At 44.7% G+C, this 18,718-nt stretch overlaps 2 protein-coding genes across 2 annotated transcripts in view; one reads left to right on the top strand and one right to left on the bottom strand.

Moving 5' to 3' along the window:
• Positions 1-17,593, bottom strand: part of SUGCT (succinyl-CoA:glutarate-CoA transferase) — a 977,794-nt gene extending 960,201 nt beyond the window's left edge. Inside the window, exons 1-4 of the mRNA XM_055144204.1 lie at positions 17,221-17,593; positions 12,812-12,931; positions 3,595-3,646; positions 1,861-1,934 (exon numbers count right to left, since the gene is read on the bottom strand). Of these exons, the coding sequence (XP_055000179.1) occupies positions 1,861-1,934; positions 3,595-3,646; positions 12,812-12,931; positions 17,221-17,458 (484 nt within the window). The 5' untranslated portion in view covers positions 17,459-17,593. The remainder of the gene's footprint in view (positions 1-1,860; positions 1,935-3,594; positions 3,647-12,811; positions 12,932-17,220) is intronic.
• On the top strand, positions 17,457-18,087 carry MPLKIP (M-phase specific PLK1 interacting protein). The gene is made up of 2 exons (XM_055128582.1): positions 17,457-17,702; positions 17,887-18,087. The coding sequence occupies exons 1-2, from the start codon at positions 17,457-17,459 to the stop codon at positions 18,085-18,087; spliced, it is 447 nt and encodes a 148-aa protein (XP_054984557.1).
• Positions 18,088-18,718: the final 631 nt, after the last annotated feature.

The raw sequence follows: 18,718 nt of genomic DNA, 5'->3' as shown, positions 1-18,718 counted from the left end.
GGAGGGGGTTAGGGCCATACCTCTCACTCGGGGATTATTCCTGACCAGTGCCTGAGGGAACAAATTCTGTGCAGGGATTTGACTCCTGCTGGCACTGCAAAGCAAACACCACAACCTAACTCCTATTGGCCATTTGCAGAGCAAACATCTAATTACTCTGTACTATCTCTCTGGCTGAGACCTAAAAATATTTTTTAAGGTTCTGTGCTTTACAAGACTGTTACTGGTAGACTTTCATCCATAACAGAACCCAGCACTACACCCTTCACCAGAGAGTGTCCACATCTCTCCACTACTGTCCCACACTCCCCCCACACACACTTTTCTCCTCTATGGAAAGTTTCAGTCTCTTGCCCCCACACCTGGCTGTCTTCACTGGAGGGGGTGGGTTGAGTTTCCCTCCCCACCCCGAGCAGAGCCCCGGCAGCCGAAGATCTCCAGAACCCAGCCACAGCCATGATCAAGGCTCCTCTCCCCACGCTTGGATGACCTTCACGCATGAAGAAGCTCAACCAGTTGTTGATGAAATCTGTAACTGAATTCCCAGTTGTTCGGGACCCGGGGCTGAGATCTCCAAGCCTGCTTGGATCGGGACTGGGCCTCTTCCGCCCAGATCCCCTATTTTCCAGCAAGGCAGTCACACCCAGAAACTGACCCTGGCACCATGTAACCCCATCAACAGCCAACATCCAGAGACTATAAAACCAAGCTCCCAGAAGCTCCTCTAATGCCTATTCTTCCTCTCAGAGAACCTGGCAAGCTACGGAGAGTTTCCTGCCCGCATAGGAGAGCCTGGCAAGCTCCCTGTGGAGTATTCATATGCCAAAACCATTAAGAATGATGGGTCTCATTCCCCTGACCCTGAAAGAGCCTCGCCTCCAATGCAGCACCGCACCGTTGGGAAGGACAAGTAAAGAGAGGCGTCTAAAATCTCAGGGCTAGGACAAATGAAGACATTACTGAGACCGCTCAAGAAAATCGACAATCAAAGGGATGATGATGATAATGATAGAAAGCTTCATACAGAAGTTTCTGTTGCCTTTGGGCACTCATCATACACCTACAATTTATATTTTTATATCCTACAATTGAGAGATAATTCGTGTAATTTTTAACCCTAACAAATCATAAGACATTTCAATCATAAGACTTTTATATATACAATTGAGAGATAATTCATGAAATTTTTAACCCTAACAAATCATAAGACATTTCAAACCAAGATGCTTATATACCATATATATTCAAAGGACTCTAAATAAAGTTACCTGAAGTCTTTAGGGTGGACCCAACACCCTAAAGGAAAACTAATGAAATTTTAAGAATTGTCCAAACTCATTTACCCATCAGGTAAATGTTTCCATACCTTCTTTCACTGATGTGCACTCCTGAAAATCAAAGTCTAGAAGGAAATATACCACTGGCAGTCTTTAGATTTAATAATGGCAAATTTGAGAAAAAATTCTTACTCAGTTTTTTGGCAAACAAAATCAGTGTCAGGGTTTCCTGGTATTAAATGTGCAAAGAAAATACTGTAATGCAAAACATTTTTGTTAAGTATAATTTAAATCTGGAAAAATATAAGTGATTCTTTATGTAAAGTGGAATCTGAGTGATTGTCAAAAAATAAATACTATTGAGTTTTTGCACTCACAAATCAAAAAGGGAAATATATAATAGAAAATGTCAATGATTTGAATTTATTATTTAAAAGAAAAATGTTATTCATCTAGGTCTTGCTTCAAAGTAAAAGTTTAAAAACATCAAAAATACATTTTGTTGTGGACATCTACTTCAAGGAATTATGAACTGTATTTTTCTTAATTCAAATAAATCACTAAAAAAAAATGATAGCTTTACCTGGTCTTTCTACCTTTATAATTTCTGCTCCAAGGTCTCCTAAATTCATAGTAGCAAAAGGCCCCGCCAGGACTCTAGAATGTTAACCATAATAAATCGGTTATCATCTTAAAGATGTTTATATTGTTATTAATAGTTCATCAACAGACAAGCTAACATAATGTAAGAATAAAATTGTTAATTGCTTTTAAAAGTAACTTGACTATCTGTGTATCAAGAGCGGCAGGGCGTTTGCCTTGCACGCGGCTGACCCAGGTTCAATTCCCAGTATACCAGCATACCATATGGTACCCTGAGCACCGCCAGGGGTAATTCCTAAGTGCAGAGCCAGGAGTAACCCCTGTGCATCACCAGGTGTGACTTAAAAAGCAAAAAAAATAAAAGAAAAAAGAAAAAAGAGCTTTCCTTCTATAATTCCATCTTAAGGAGCAATCAAAAGATTTTCCAAGACAAATCCGTATATATAAAGAAGCCAAAAAAAAAATTTTTTTTGGCTTTTTGGGTCACACCCAGTGATGCTTAGGGGTAACTCTGGGCTCTGCACTCAGAAATTACTCCTAGCAGTGCTAGAGGGACCTGGCAATGGGATATCGGGGATCAAACCCAGGTCGGCCATGTGCAAGGCAAATGCCCTACAATATTTCCAGTCCCAAAGAAGCCAAATTTAAGAGAGTGATACATTTGCAGATGATTAGGTAATTACATCATAAGTGAATAATGAAATATCAACTTATATTTTTGTTGAATTTTCAGTGATCTGGAAAGATATTCAGAGCATTATATTTAAGATTTGGGTGAACTAATTATAATATAGCTCAGATTATTTTTAAAATTATATATTTAGGGGCTGAAGCAAATAACACAGTGGGTAGGGCATTTGTCTTGCATGCAGCTGACCCGGGTTCGATTCCCAGCATCCCATATAGTCCCCCAAGCACCGCCAGGAGTAATTCCTGAGTGCATGAGCCAGGAGTAACCCCTGTGCATCGCCAGGTGTGACCCCCCCCAAAAAAAAAATATATATATATATATATTTTACATATGTCTATATGTATATCTATATATAGATATACATATCTCAAATACAGTAAAAGATATATACATACCTCTCGGAGAGCCTGGCAAGCAACCAAGAATATCCCGCCCACATAGCAGAGCCTGGCAAGCTACCCGTGGCATATTCAATATGCCATAAACAGTAACGATAGGTCTCATTCCCCTGACCCTGAAAGAGCCTCCAATTGTTGGGAAAGACAAGTAAGGAGAGGCTGCTAAAATCTCAGGGCTGAGTAATAGCCCAGTAATAGAGACATTACTGGTGCACCCTAGAGTAAACCGACGAACAATGGGATGATACATATATACATATACATATATATGTATATATATATATATATATATATTCACACGGCAAAGCCTGGCAAGCTACTTGTGCCATATTGGATATGCCAAAAACAATAACAACAAGTCTCACAATGGAGACGTTATTGGTGCCCGCTTGAGCAAATCGATGAACAACTGGACAACAGTGCTACAGTGAAAGACAGTGCTATGTATTTATCTTAGAAATAAATACTACAGTCATCTTCTCTTAAACCATAGAATTACAGGTAGGAATTCTTTGCAAATTTTCAATAATAAGCATATACATACCCTTTTATAATCTGAAACTAAATAATTTTTTGAGTAAAAGGAAAAACTCTAATACCAACCCATAAATGAACTAATACAAACCTGGTTAAATCAAGAATTTTTACACCATCCAATGGCTTCATTTTGTGAACACCTGCCAAAACACAAAAAGATATTTGTAGACTATGATTACTATTTTCCAGGAGGCAGAATACATAATTTCTCATATTGTTTTAAGTAATCTCTATTACTGATCAAGTGTTTGGATTTGGATTTTGGCTTCTGGGCCACACCCAGCAGTGCTCAGGGCTTACTCCTGGCTCAGCAGCGGACCCTATGTGATACCATGATCAACCACTGGTTCAGTGCATGCAAGGCAAAGGCCCTACCTGCTGTACCATCTCTCTGGTCCCTTTTCTTCACAGTAATTTTATTTTATTTATAACACACAGCTTGCTCTAATCCAGATCCAATTAGGTCCGTCTATAAAAATTGAAATTTCTAAAGATCACTATAGCCTCCTAGTCTAACTGTATCACTGTATCACTATCATCCCATTGCTCATCAATTTGTTCGAGTGGGCACCAGTAACGTCTCTCATTGAGAGACCTATTGTTACTGTTTTTGGCATATCCAATATGCACGGGTAGCTTGCCAGGCTCTGCCACGCGGGCTCGATACTCTCGGTACCTTGCCGGGCTCTCCAAGAGGGGTGGAGGAATTAAACTCGGGTCGGCCTTATGAAAGGTAAACACCCAACCGCTGTGCTATTGCTCCAGCCCCTAGTCTAACTACTGCTTAGAAAAATAGAAAAATAAAAATATTCCTTCCAAAGGCCTGCTTGTGCTTTTAACCAGTGGATGCCTTATTATCTCTTTTTAAGAAGGCAGACCACAATAGGATGTGTGTTAGAGACAGATGATACTCCTTTTTCTAATTTAATTGAACAACTATAAAATACTGGCATTTGGTCGAACCTATGTTTCAAAGAATTTCAACTCTAAGAGGAGCCTGTCAGGACTCTGTATTTCAGACTAACAGATTATACTGCCAGCAGCACCTATTGAAAATGTAGTCAGTCAAGATGGATAATGAATGGCTGAGCAGGTAATAGTAAGATGAAAGGTATGGAGAAAGATACTGTAGTCAAGCAACTTTCTGGTTGACCCCTCAAGGTAGCACCAGCAATTACACCAAGACTGGGACATGCAAGCATGAGCCCCAACCACTAGACTGTCTCCCAGCCCCAATACTATCATCATTATTATTATAGAGATAATGATCATTATCATTACTGTTACATCTTAGGTAACATGTTTGTAATAGTGTTAAAGACTTTGTGAATAAAATTTAAATTAAGCCATTTATGACCAGATAATGAGATACTTTAGGTTAAGCAAAGCTCTTCTCTATCAAAACGTCATTTAAAAAAACATCATCAAAGTTGGTAAGCTGTAGCTATATGAACTTAAAACTTAAAACTCCAGTTAAAGATATCACAAAGCAATAAATAGCAGTACTTCCACATTATTAAATAAAGATATTACAAAGCTAAAAATGAGAAATGACAGACGGAAAAGATAAAAACATTTATAATAAAACTTTAAATTACTGGGTCAGACAGAGTGAGAGTACATCAGGTATGGCACTTGTCTTGCATGCGGCTGACCCTGATTTGATTCCTGGCACCACATATGGCCCCCAAAGCCTGCCAGGAGTGATTCCTGAGCAGAGTCAGGAGTCAACCCTGAGCACATCCAGGAATGGCCCAAATAGACTCCTCTCCTCAAGAAAAGAATTACCATGATCATTTTTAAAAGGATCTTTTTCTCCTCAGCCAGTCAAACAAAATGTGGTGAAATGGGCACTGTTGCATCACAGGGCAACAATCTTTTAGTAGAGCAATTTAACATTTTCTAGTAAAATTATGAATGTTGGATCAGGGTAAAGCAATTGAGGTCATATTCCCCACTAACATCATTTGATCAATTCCCCCCACTGATAGGATTTAATTCACAGAAACATACAACAGTGTGAACATGGGTTTACAAGAGCATTTATGGCTGGGTCAAGGCATGGCTATGTAGGTGAAGACAGGTATTCAAACCCAGCACCACTGTCTATGGAGACCAGACAAGGCACTTGCCTTGTAAGAGCATCCACACACTACATATGGTCTTCAGAGCAATTAAGAGAGTGATCCCTGAGCACAGAGCCAGGAATAAGTTCTGACCACAGCCACATATAGCCCCAAAACAAAGACAAACAAACTTCCTGTATCAATTATCAAATTGTTCAGCAAAAAGGCAGTATTAATGCCAGAGACAACAACAAAAAAGTGATATTAATCTTCTTCCATAAGCCTAAATATGATCTCTAGCCTTGAGGAAATTTTCAGTGCTGCAAATTTTGAATTAAAATTTTATATGACAGAAGCACAGAGCCATGTGGGGACGCTCCTTTCCGGCCCCGCGCGAGATCGACCCCGGAGGCAACTGAACCACTTTGGACACGAGAGGCGCCCCCAAAATGCCTCCAAACTGTGTGCTCGGAGCTACTGGCCCAGGCGCTGCCAGCGAGTGATGCAACTACCAAAAGAATTTTCCCTGGACTTCATATAGAAATCCAAAACCGCGCAGCTGCGTTAGCAGCCGCGCGACCTAATATGTTTTGATTGTTTGATTGTCAGCAACGTGTAAATGTTCCTTTTTGGCAGGGCTTACCGTTGGGGGGAAACTCCAAACAATAGTACTGAGTTTTTTGTTGAAGGGTAAAAGATTGTAGCGATAGAATTTTAGGCAGAATTTTCCCTGGACTTTATATAGAAACCCAAAACCGCGAGGCCGCGGCAGCCTAATGTCATCTAATCATCGGCAATATGAAATGGTTCCTTTGTAATGGGTTGGACTTTGGGGGGACCATAATAGGGTTAAAGTTTGTAGCGACATGTAATTTCTGGCTGTACTTTCCCTGGACTTTATGCAGAAATTCAAAGCCGCGAGGCCACTGCCATGGCTGCGCAACCTATTGTCATTTAATCATCACCAATATGAAATGGTTCCTTTTTAATGGGTCGGACTTTGGTGGGAAATCCTAACAAGAATAGTAAGTCTTTTGCTGAAATATTGAAGGCTACCAAAGTGGTAGCCATCTCTATAGACTGAACTAAGCCATATCCCCACGCCGGCTGAGAAGAAATATCCTTCTTTCTCGGGAAGAAACGCAGCGTGGCGTTAACCATAGTATGATGTCCATTAAGCTGACACGGACCTGGTGGCATGGGAATGGGATACAAGGGAATAAATTATTATGTACTTGGAACAGCGGGACGCTGGTGGAATCTCGAGCCGGGGCCGATACCAGCATATTACTTTTGGTTCCAGAAACTGCTTGCAGACATTCTACCAGACTATCAACTAAGCCAGAGCCCCACGCCGGCTGATGACGGGAAATAACCATCTTTTTTGGTTTGTTTTCCCTTTGTCAGGCAGCGTGGTGATTACTAAACAGGCGTGAACTCAGTGGCGCGGGACGAGGGGGGGAAAAAATAGAAAAGTTATGTAACAAACAGCAGGACTTAACATCTCTACATTCTCAGCAATGGAGAGCCATCAAATGCTTCCTTGACAGTGGGACTGTCTTTTCTTTTTTGGGGGGAAACCCTAGCAACAATAGTGAGTTATGTGTTGAAACATGGACTGTAACCAAGATAAAGCGTAAACGAAGTGAAACTTATCACTTACAAGGGCGGGGACTGGGGGGACGGGAGGCTGGAGGGGGCGGGAGGTATAATGGGGTGGTTGGTGATGGAATATGGGCACGGGTGAAGGGAAGGGTGTTTGAGTATTGTATAACTGACATAATCCTGAGAACTATGTAACCCTCCACAAGGTGATTCAATAAAATTTTAATTAAAAATAAATAAATAAATAAATATAAAATTTTATATGACATTATCATTTTAATGTTTATTTCACAACTTCTGAAATTAAACATTATTATCTTTCTCATTTCTTCTCTTATAAATTATCTCTTGTTGGCCTGTATTTCCACAGGTATATTTTTCTTGTAATTTTGATGGATTCCTTATGCAGTAAGAATATTGAGGCGCCCATGTGAGCCCAGGGCCTGATCTCAACCCAGCGTGCAGCGGACAGGGACCCCCAGATCCCAGCTGCCCTGCACTTCCTACTTCTTCATCCAGGTGCCCCGGGCCCCTCACCAGGCACCCCAGCACCCCCCCTTCCTAAGCCACCCACGTGACCCCAGGACCCGATCTCAACCCAGTGTCCAGCAGGCAGGGACCCTGGCTCCCAGCCACCTCCACAGACCCCGTGCTTCCTGCTTCTTCATCCAGGTGTGCCCCCACTCCTCATATGGGGTCAAGAGGGGTGTGGCCTGTGGTGGTGCGCATGGCCTCTGCTGCTGGGGGTGTGGTCTCTGGGGGTGGCAGTCACTCACGCCAAAAAAAAAAAAAAGTTATTTTCCCCTCTCTTAGCACAGTTGACAGACATAAAAAAAATCCCCATTACCTAAGTCTGTAGAGAACTCCCCGGCTACCTCAAACACAAAAAGCAAATAGGCCACTAGCCCACTCCAATTGCACCAAAATATCGATGAGCACAAATCCTTTCCAATTACACCAAAATACCAATGAGCACAAGAAGACATATAAGCCCAATGTAAAAGAACACATCCTCTGAGCCTTCGCCAGAAATCTCACAAAGAGAGAACAGCACTAATGAATTGGAAGGTCCCACCTCTATACAACCGTGACAACATGAAGAAATAGCACAAATCCCCACAGCGAGGAGAGGATGAAGAAAAGAGTCCAGAAGCCTCAGCAGGGGTTACCCACAAATATGATCTCTCTGATAAAAAATTCAGAGAAGAAATGCTGAGAATGTTCACCAAACTTAAAGAAACAGTGGAGGGGCCGGAGCGATAGCACAGCGGGTAGGGCGTTTGCCTTGCACGTGGCCGACCCGGGTTCGATCCTCGGCATCCCATATGGTCCCCCAAGCACCGCCAGGAGTAATTCCTGAGTGCAAAGCCAGGAGTAACCCCTGAGCATCGCTGGGTGGGACCCAAAAAGCAAAAAAAAAAAAAAAAAGAAAGAAACAGTGGAGCAGTCAGCAAAGAAAATACGGGAAGAAATGAGAGCAGAAATAGAAAAGCTACATTCAGAAATGTCATGAATAGGGGGCTGGAGCGATAGCACAGCGGGTAGGGCGTTTGCCTTGCACGCGGCCAACCCGGGTTCGAATCCCAGCATCCCATATGGTCCCCTGAGCACCGCCAGGGGTAATTCCTGAGTGAAGAGCCAGGAGTAACCCCTGTGCATCACCAGGTGTGACCCAAAAACCAAAAAAAAAAAAAAAAAAGAAATGTCATGAATAAAAGTCTTGGTAGACAAAATAAAAAACACAGTGAGTGCCCTCAACAGAAGAATGGCTACAAGCTGAAGATAGAATCAGTGAGCTTGAAGATAAGCAGCAGAAAGCCCACAGGCTACAACAAACAATGGGAAAAGACCTCAAAATAGCTCTTGGGCAAATCAGAGACCTAGGGGATGATTCCAAAAGGAATAACATTAGAATCATCGAAGTTCCAGAAGGACGGGGAGGCAACCCTAATGAGAAAGCCACAGTTAAAGAAATCATTGCTGAAAAGTTCCCAGAGCTGGATAATGCAGATGTTCAGATCCTAGGAACCCAAAGGGTGCCAGCTAGAAGAGACCCTAATAAAAAGACTCCAAGATATATCATAGTCAGAATGATGGATGCCATGGATAGGGACACAGTACGCAAGCAGCAAGGTCAAAAAAAGAAATCACTACAAAGGAGCACCCCTTAGATTCACAGCCGACTTATCAGAGGAAACCCTCCAAGCCAGAAGACAATGGTGAGATATAGTGAAAAAACTCAATGAAATGAACGTCTCACCGAGAATACTCTATCCAGATATGCTCTCACTCAAACTCAAAAGAACCATACACAACTTCATAGATAAACAACAGCTCAGGAACTTCATAGACTCAAAACCAAACTTAAAGAAGGACTAAAGGGGCTCCTGTAAGAAAAAATCCCTACAAGCACAAGAAACCCCTACAGAAATATAGTACAAAACTCCAGGATAATAATCTCTCTCAACGTCAATGGTCTAAATGCACCCATCAAGAGACAAAGAGTGGCAAAATGGATTTGGAAACTGAACCCAGCATTCTGCTGCCTACAAGAAACACATCTGAATGGTCAGAGCAAACACAGACTCAAAGTCAAAAGGTGGAAAACAATGCTTCAAGCAAACAACTCTCTCAAACCCTAGTATTGGATAACATTGATTTCAGGTTGAAAAAGATTAAAAGGGACAGCAAAGGCCATTTTTTACTAATCAAGGGATATGTACAGCAGGAAGAACTCACACTCCTAAACGTATATGCACCTAATGAGGGATCAATGAAATACTTAAAACAACTACTAACAGATTTTAGGGAGGACATTGCTAGCAACACAATAATACTGTGGAGACTTCAACACCACCTTATCACCTCTGGATAGATCAACAAAAATCAAAACTCAGCAAGGAAACACTGGCCTTGAAAGAAGAAATAGAAGAGAAAGGGCTAATAGATCTATACAGAGCTTTACATCCCCATAAAAAAGAATACACATTCTTTTTCAGTGCACTCAGAATATTCCCCAAAATAGATCATGTGCTGGGCCACAAATCATACCTCCATAGAATCAGGAAGATAGAAATTGTATCAACTATCTTCTCAGACCATGATACACTAAAGATAGAAGTTAATCATGCACAGACGCAGAGGACCAAATCATACACCTGGAAATTAAACAACACAATGTTGAACAATGAGTGGGCCAGGGAGTAAATCAAGGAAGAAATCAAAAGGTACCTGGAAACTAATGAGAATGAAGACACGAGCTACCAGAACATGTGGGATGCAGCTAAAGCCGTGTTAAGAGGAAAATGTATAGCTCTGCAAGCATATCTCAGAAGCAAGTAAGGGCCCACATAAAAAACCTGACCTCATAGCTCAAGATCTTAGAAAAGGACCAACAAAAGGAGCCCAAACCAGGCAGAAGGAAAGAAATAATAAAACTTAGAGCAGAAATCAATGACATGGAAACCCAAAAAACAATCCGAAAGATCAATGAATCTAAGAGCTGGTTCTTTGAGAAAATAAATAGGATTGATAAACAACTAGCAAGACTCACAAAGAAAGAGAGAGAGAGAACTCTAATAAACCAAATCAGAAATGAAAGAGGGGGGACATCACAACAGAAACCAAAGAAATTCAAAAGATCATCAGAGACTACTTCGAAAGCCTGTATGCCATGAAACAAGAAGAAATGGATACATTCCTGGATTCCTATAACCTCCCAAGGCTGAACCAAGATGATTTGGAATACCTGAATAGACCCATTACCATCAAGAAAATTGAAACTGTAATCAAAAGTCTCCCCAGAAACAAAAGTCCAGGTCCAGATGGATTCACTAGTGAAATCTTCCAAACATTTAAAGAGGATCTATTGCCAATTGTTTTCTAGCTTTTCCAAGAAATCGAGAAACAGAAACACTCCCAAACAGTTTCTATGAGGCACATATTACCCTGATACCAAAAGCAAACAGAGACACCACAAAAAAAGAAAACTATAGACCGATATCTCTGATGAACATGGATGTGAATATCCTCGACAAAATATCAGCAAATAGAATACAACAACTGGCCAAAAAGATCATACACCACGACCAAGTGGGATTCATCCCAGGGAAGCAAGGATGGTTCAACATTCAGAAGTCAATCAACATAATCCACCATATCAACAAAAGAAAAGATAAAAACCATATGATCTTATCAATAGATGCAGAGAAAGCATTTGACAAGATCCATAAACAAGAGTTTATGATGAAAACTCTCACCAAAATGGGTATAGAAGGAAACTTCCTCAATATAGTCAAAGCCATCTACCACAAGCCTATAGCAAGCATTATCCTCAATGGGGAAAAGCTAAGGGCCTTCCCTCTAAGATAAGGGACAAGACAAGGATGCCCACTCTCATTTCTGTTCAATATACTACTGGAATTACTTGTGATAGTGATTAGGCAAGAAAAAGACATTAAGGACATCCAGATAGGAAAGGAAGAAATCAAGCTCTCACTATTCACAGATGATATGATATTATATTTAGAGAACCAAGAAACTCCTAGAAACAATAGACTTTATAGTAAAGTTGCAGGCTATAAAATCAATACCCAAAAGTTCATGGCTTTCCAATATGCAAATAATGAGAGAAGAAAGTGATATGAAAAAAGCAAGTCCGTTCACAATCATGCCTCAGAAAATCAAGTACCTCGGAATCAGCTTAACTAAAAGGTAAAGGACCTGTACAGAGAAAATTACAAAACAAAATAAAAGAGGAGACGAGGAAATGGAAACACAGCCCCTGCTCATGGATTGGGAGAATTAAAATTGTCAAAGTGGCAATACTCCCCAAAGCATTATATAGATTCAATTCGATCTGGGGGTCTGGGGTGCTATTTTTTACTCAAGGCCCGAGGCCAGACAGAATTCCTGTATGTGTCCAGTGTGACCAAACCTTCAATCCCCCTCCCACCATAAAACACCCCAGGGGATCCATACTGCCGAGAAGTCTTCCAAGTGCTCTGAATGTGGAGGGCTTCTTGCCAAGCTCCAACCACTTCTGCCACAAATGCATCCACCCGGAGAAGCTTCACTAGACTCACAAGTGCCAAGAGAGCTTCCAAACTGCTCGGATCTCATCACCACCAGCAGGATCACAGTAGCAAGTGTCCCCTCTCTCTGTGACACCTAGGCAAGAGCTCCTGCCAGAGCTCCATCCACACTGGCTGTGCTAATCACCAGACCCACCTGGAGCCAGTGCCCACATCTACTGCACGTGGGAAGCTTTCCTCAGCAAGAGGCCTTAGGAGTGAGTGCACTGAGTGCGGGCAGGCTCTCAGTGTATTTCCAATGGTGCATTACTCGGGGGCGCTGCAGAGGGGAGACCCACAGCCTGGTGGAGGAAGATCTCCAGCAGCTAGTACTGCCCCTTCGCCTCAAATCTTCCCTTATGTTCTGGAGAACGGTTTCCTAGGAAGTCACAAGAAGCAATTCTTAAACAAAAATACTTTTTTTTTTTTAAATTTTCCAGGCTGATTTCCCTGGAAAATCAGAGGGTATATTCTTAGCTGTATCTCTTTGGGATGGATGGATGAGTAGGGTAGTACCTGCACACAACCCTAGGACACCATTTCTTGGCCCTTAAGGACATACCTGCATGATGGGCATCAGTGCCTGCAGTCCTGCCAGTGATGAATGAGCTGCTCAGGGCGTGGTGCCAGGGCCTGCCTGCTCCCGATGCTTTGACTCGTAGGCCTTGCTGGGTGAAGCCACCTGTGATAGAGAGAGCTTGTGGTCAGGAGAGGTCTGAGGTCCAGCCTTAGAATGAAAGAAGTCCTCTGGGATCTGGGACCCAGGGACCTCACTCTCCCCCTCCTCTGCTACCTCCACCACACCTCACACATTCTTCCCCTGAGTCATTTGCAGTAAAATCCTTCAAAGAAAGTAAATAAAATTGATTTTTAAAAGAAATTATTAAATATATTTACCTTTCCCTAGAACTATTTTATCTAAAAAAAAATTTAAGTTCTTAACTCTTTTTATTCATTTTCAGCCTGAAAATAAGCGTTTGGTTTCTAAAGGAGAAGTAAGTTATTATGCATATACCAAGAAACAGCATCTTCCCCACACCAAATATATCACTGGTATTGTAATACAAGCCAGTGTAGGTTTGGCCTACACAAAAACAGGCTTGTCGGGAAAGGTTCCCCAAACTACTACTCTAGGAGTTAGTATGTCAGCCGACCAGGTGACACCTTCCCCTGACAAAGGAAGGCAAAGGGAGGTAAGGAAACTTCCCTTTAAGAAAGGGGAAGAGCCCTGGGCTCTTATGCTTTGGAATGTAATTTCTCCTAGTTAAGCAATCTCAGCCTTGAGAATGTCTCTGAGTTTGGAATCTCTGTGAAACATAATTCCCTGGAGTTCTCTGGGTATTCAGTCATCTTTTAACTCCAAAGATTACCCTTTACCCCAGGTCCTCGTTTTCTTGGCTTAGAAAATACTGATCATGCAAAATAAGTAAATAAATAAATGACTCTTCTTGATAATCAGTAGCAGGACTAAACTAACTTTATATCTGCAGCACAAATTAATACCTGACACCACCTAAAATACTGGCTTTCCCTTTGGAAAGTACTGAAAGCCCTTGAGGTGCCCCAGAAACCTTGGGGTAGAGGGGGAACCATGAGCTAAGATCTGAGGCTCCAACTATTTCTTCAAACACAGTCCAGCTGCTCTAATTTTTTGGTGGGGGGGTTGGACTGCTACCCAAGCAGTGCTTGGAAGGCCCAGGAATAATTCTCTCCTGGTGATTCTTGGACAACTGGGCCAGAGGTTCAATTTGAAGGCCTGAGGACTTGGTACTAGTCTGGTCCTGCAGGGTTGGAGATTACCCAAGGCCACCGCAGTGGTGCTGGGGCAGCAGGACGACACCCATAAATGCTCAAAAGACCATGCGGTGCCAGCATCAAACCTGGGTCTGGCACATGTATGACCGAACCCCTATTGATTACCTAATATTATTAACTGGTATTTTCCTCCCAGCATATGCAGGGACGGGGAGAAGCGGAATCTTCAGAAGATATCCCCCTTAAACCATACTTGAAATAAAATATGAGCAAATGGACCAGAGATCCGGGAGTTTACCCTATATGAGACAGATCCCAGTTTGAGCCCACAGCACCAGAACTGCTTGCTCAGAGTGCCCCAGACTCCCTGAGCACACCTTGGTTTGTTTGTTTGTTTTTTGCTTTTTGGGTCACATCCCGCAATGCACAGGGGTTACTCCTGGCTCATGCACTCATGAATTACTCCTGACGGTGCTCCGAGGACCATATGGGATGCTGGGAATCGAACCCGGGTCGGCCACGTGCAAGGCAAATGCCCTACCCGCTGTGCTATTGCTCCAGCCCCCCTGAGCACCACTTGGGAAGCCTCTTTCCACCCCAAAATCCTTTTTTTTTTTTTTGCTTTTTTGGGTCACACCCAGAGATGCTCAGGGGTTACTCCTGGCTTCGCACTCAGTAATTACTCCTGGCAGTGCTTGGGAGACCATATGGGATGCCGGGGATCGAACCCGGGTCGGCCGTGTGCAAGGCAAACGCCCTACCTGCTGTGCTATCGCTCCGGCCCCCCTCCACCCCAAAATCTTAAGTAACCTAAATAGAGATCCTCAGTCTTGCAGAAACAGACAAGGTCTCATTTACATTTACACCTACCACTTCTTTGACTGGGTACTATCTTTTACATTAATGTCAAAAGTTTAAGACACAACCACTAAGAATAATCAGTTCTCACTGGTTCTTACCGGTACTCATCATCTAGCTCCTGAGTACTAAGCTCCTTGATGATATGCCGAGGGTCTTGGGGCTGGAGCTACAGTACAGTGGGGAGGACCTTGCCTTATGCGTGGCAAACCCAAGTTCCATAGCTGGCACCTATATGACACCACCAGAAGTGATTCCTGAGTGCAGAGCCAGGAATAAACCTTGAACAGGGCCAGGTGTGCCCCCTGCCACCCCAAAAAAGAGTGTCTTCCCAGGGTTACAGTGCCGCCAGCAGGTCAACCTGTACCTGTGGAGCAAGCGCATGAGCAGCCTGATGGTGACTTCAGGCTTCCTGATACCCCAAAACTACCGCTGTACCTTTGGCCGGACCCCAACAACGTGGAGCCAAGTTTACCAAGAAATTAAATGGCCAAAAGTAAGGTATGTAGGAGCCGGGCCCACAAACCACCTCCGGCTCAGCTATACAAGTTCATTTATTGGCCTTATTTCAGAGACCCATAAATAAATCATGAAAGAGATCAAAAGCAGAAGTTAATCTCAGATCCGTACATGGCTGTGGTAAATCGGAGGGGGACAGGTGGCCTGTGCCTGCCCAAGCAGAGCCCCCAGCAGCCACTTGCTTCTACAATCCAAAATCACCACCATACCCCTCGCCTGACTCCACCAAAATACAATCTGCTGAAAATTCTAGTATGCAGGTTTTGTGACCGAAATCTCCAGGCTTTCTCGAGGGTCGTGATGGGTTACCTCCCCCGACCTCGCTGTACTTCCGGAAGACTCGGCAGTCACACCCACACCCCAAAGCAGCCACCCAATTGAAAAGCTACTCCAGCCTTAGTCCCGATAAAAATACCGAATGCCCTCAACAGACACCATGACCTTGTGGCACCTGTACTGCAAACCATAATGCATAAAAGAAAAAGGAGAGAGAGCAACAAAGCAAAGTGCCTCCCATAGGCTGGGGGTGAGGGGTATGGTGTTGGAGGATGGTGGTGGGAAAGGAAAAGTACACTGGTGGAGGGATGGGTGCTGGATCATTGTATGATTGAAACCCAATTATGAACCATTCTGTAATGGTCTATCTCACAGATATGCAATTTTAAAAATTTGAAACAAAAACTAATGTGCCGCTCATGCCCAATTCAATCAGCATAATCAATGGCTGAGTAAAAAGCAGTACTCACACATTAAAAAGAAGAAAGAAAATACAGCTCTATTCCGGATCCCATTTTCTAATGCTGGCTCTCCGTAAATAGTGCTACAATCATAGTTTTTGAAAACACACCAAAGATGCTCACAGGAATAAAAAGTCCTTTTCTTTCCAAGTGATCTGAACTTCATTTACGGCACAGTTCAAATAGTCATGTCCATTATCCCAGTTCATTTTCCTATCTTCAGACAACCCAACATAGAATTTCTTTCCCTTCTCCTCTCAATACTCAAACCAATCAATTCGGGCGGTCATACTGCAATTCCCAGGCTATCATCAGGGAAGCGTCTAATCTCATATATAAAAATTCAATGCATTTAAATTAAGTAAAGATAAAACAATGCTACACGATACCACTTCCAAAAATTTAGACGTTATTTAGATACTGCGGGGAAGCTTGTCAATGCATGCCCTGGGGGAAGGGGTGGGAAGGGAAAGTGTCTTGGATTCCAGAAGCCCGCATTCTGGTCCCGCATTCTGGTCCCGGCATTCTGGTCCCGTGGCTTGCTACTTGAATTTAAACACACCACTTAACTCCCTTCCAAACATTCGCTTCTTAAAGGGCAGAGATCAGGGAGACGCTATGATCTGCATCCAAGTTTCATACTAAGCACCTAAGTACCACTTGTTGAGGCAGCAGCCCTCAAAACCAAAAATAAATAAATATTCAAGTGAGAGCAACAACCAAGCGTGTGAACTCTGGTGATCAACAAAGCAGAGAAGGGAAGGAGCCCTAAACTGAACATACTTTCTACCGCGGTTCTGCACCAGGCTCAGCAGGTAAGGCACAGAACAGTCCTGAGCGGGCGGCCACGGGGCTCTACGGGACACTGCAGAGCCTCGCCAACTCCGCGCGCCCGGAGAGGCGCAGAGGGGACTCGGGAGCAATGCGGCCCGGCTCGCCGGCCCCCGCGGCCGATGAGCGGGGAGCGTCCTGGGCAGCGCGGCCCGGACACGGGCGGGGACGGGCCAAACGGTCCGCGGGGGACGGGCGGGGAGCCGAGGCGGCCGGCCTCCCTCCCGCCCTGACGGGCCGTCACAGGGCAAGGCGGAGAAGGCGTCGGTACCTGCGTGCGGGCGGCCGGGGAGCCGCGGGGACGCGAGCCTCACGCGCGTCGCCAACATCGCGCCGCTCGGTCGGGGCCGCGTGCAGAGACGACGCTCGCGCCGGCCGCAGGGGGGCCGCCCGGGGCATCGGGGCGGGGCCTCCGGGGCGGGGCGGGGCCGTCGGGGCGGGGCCTCCGGGGCGCGGCTCCGCGAGCACTTCCGGCGGGAGAGCGCGCGCTTCCGCCTCGTCGCCGCCATGCACCGGCCGGGCTTTCGGCCCCCTACCCCGCCGTACCCTGGCCCCGGTGCGGGCGGCTGGGGCGGCGGCGGCTTCCGCGGGGCCCCGGGCGGGCCGCGCCAGGCGTCCCCGCAGCACACGCCGCCGCCCTACGGGCCCCGCGCCCGGCGCGGCGCCTTCCCCGGGACCCGCTTCGGGTCGCCGCCCCCCGGGCCGCCCCCGCGCCTGGCCGGCTCCCCCGGGCCGCAGCAGCCCCTCGGCCAGGTAGCCGCGGGACGGGGCTGGCGGGAGGCCAGGGCCGGGTGGTAGCCCCGAGCGCCAGGGCCGAGGTGCCGGCGGCCTTGGGACGCGGCGTCCGCCCGGGACGCGGACTTGGGAGCAGACGCAGCCCCCAGCGGCGCCCGTTTGTCGCTGTCGCCGCGCCTGACCGCTGGTCCTCTTCCCCCAGGGCTCTCCGCGGACGTCCACGCCGTTCGCGTCCGGCCGTGCTCGGGACAAGAGAACGTCCGGGGACGCGGAGAGCTACTTCAAGCCCTCGATGCTCGAAGACCCCTGGGCCGGCCTGGAGCCCGTGTCGGCGGCGGACGTGAGCCCGCAGTGCGGCAGCGCGCCGGCGTTCCCGGGCAGGAAGGGGAGATACTTCTCCTGACGGCCCCGGGGCCCGGCCCGACACTTCCGAGTCAGAAACAACTGGGACAAAACGGTCTGAATAAATTTAACTCAGATGGGGACTTTGAGCGATTAGTTGGGACTCTTGATATTTTTACCGTGGCAAGTACTGTCCTATTAGAGAAGACGTGGCAGGGTAATTTGCAATATCTAGTGTTCTGGGAGTGCCGACCATACTTGAAGCTGTACAGTTTCTAGATATTTGCCATTTTGTTTATATATTTGGTTATATATCTAATGTTTTTTCATTGTATTAAAATAAAACCTTTTCTAGCTTTAATGTGATTTTGTCACATGCTAAAGAAGTAGAATTTAAATCGTGCGTTGTAATTATTAGATATTTAGGAAATATTTTGCATACTGCTTTCTAAAATGAAATAGTAAATCATTAAACTGTAGGCAGTTCTTTATTCGTAGGGAAAGGAGTAAAGGACAAGAATAAAAACTATAAAATCGCTCTTCATGTATATTTTATGTAATATTTTTGTAAAAATGCATTGCAGTTTGATTGGAAATCACAAAAACCCACTAAAAAACTTAAGTGAAAAGAGGTCTTTATATTAATTTAATTAATTTAATTGGGAAAAGTTACGGCAGCCCTGTTTTTAATA

This window comes from Sorex araneus, chromosome 1 (genome assembly GCF_027595985.1).
Source record: "Sorex araneus isolate mSorAra2 chromosome 1, mSorAra2.pri, whole genome shotgun sequence".
Classification (NCBI taxonomy): Eukaryota; Metazoa; Chordata; class Mammalia; order Eulipotyphla; family Soricidae; genus Sorex; species Sorex araneus.
This window is presented reverse-complemented; position numbering and strand designations above follow the sequence as displayed.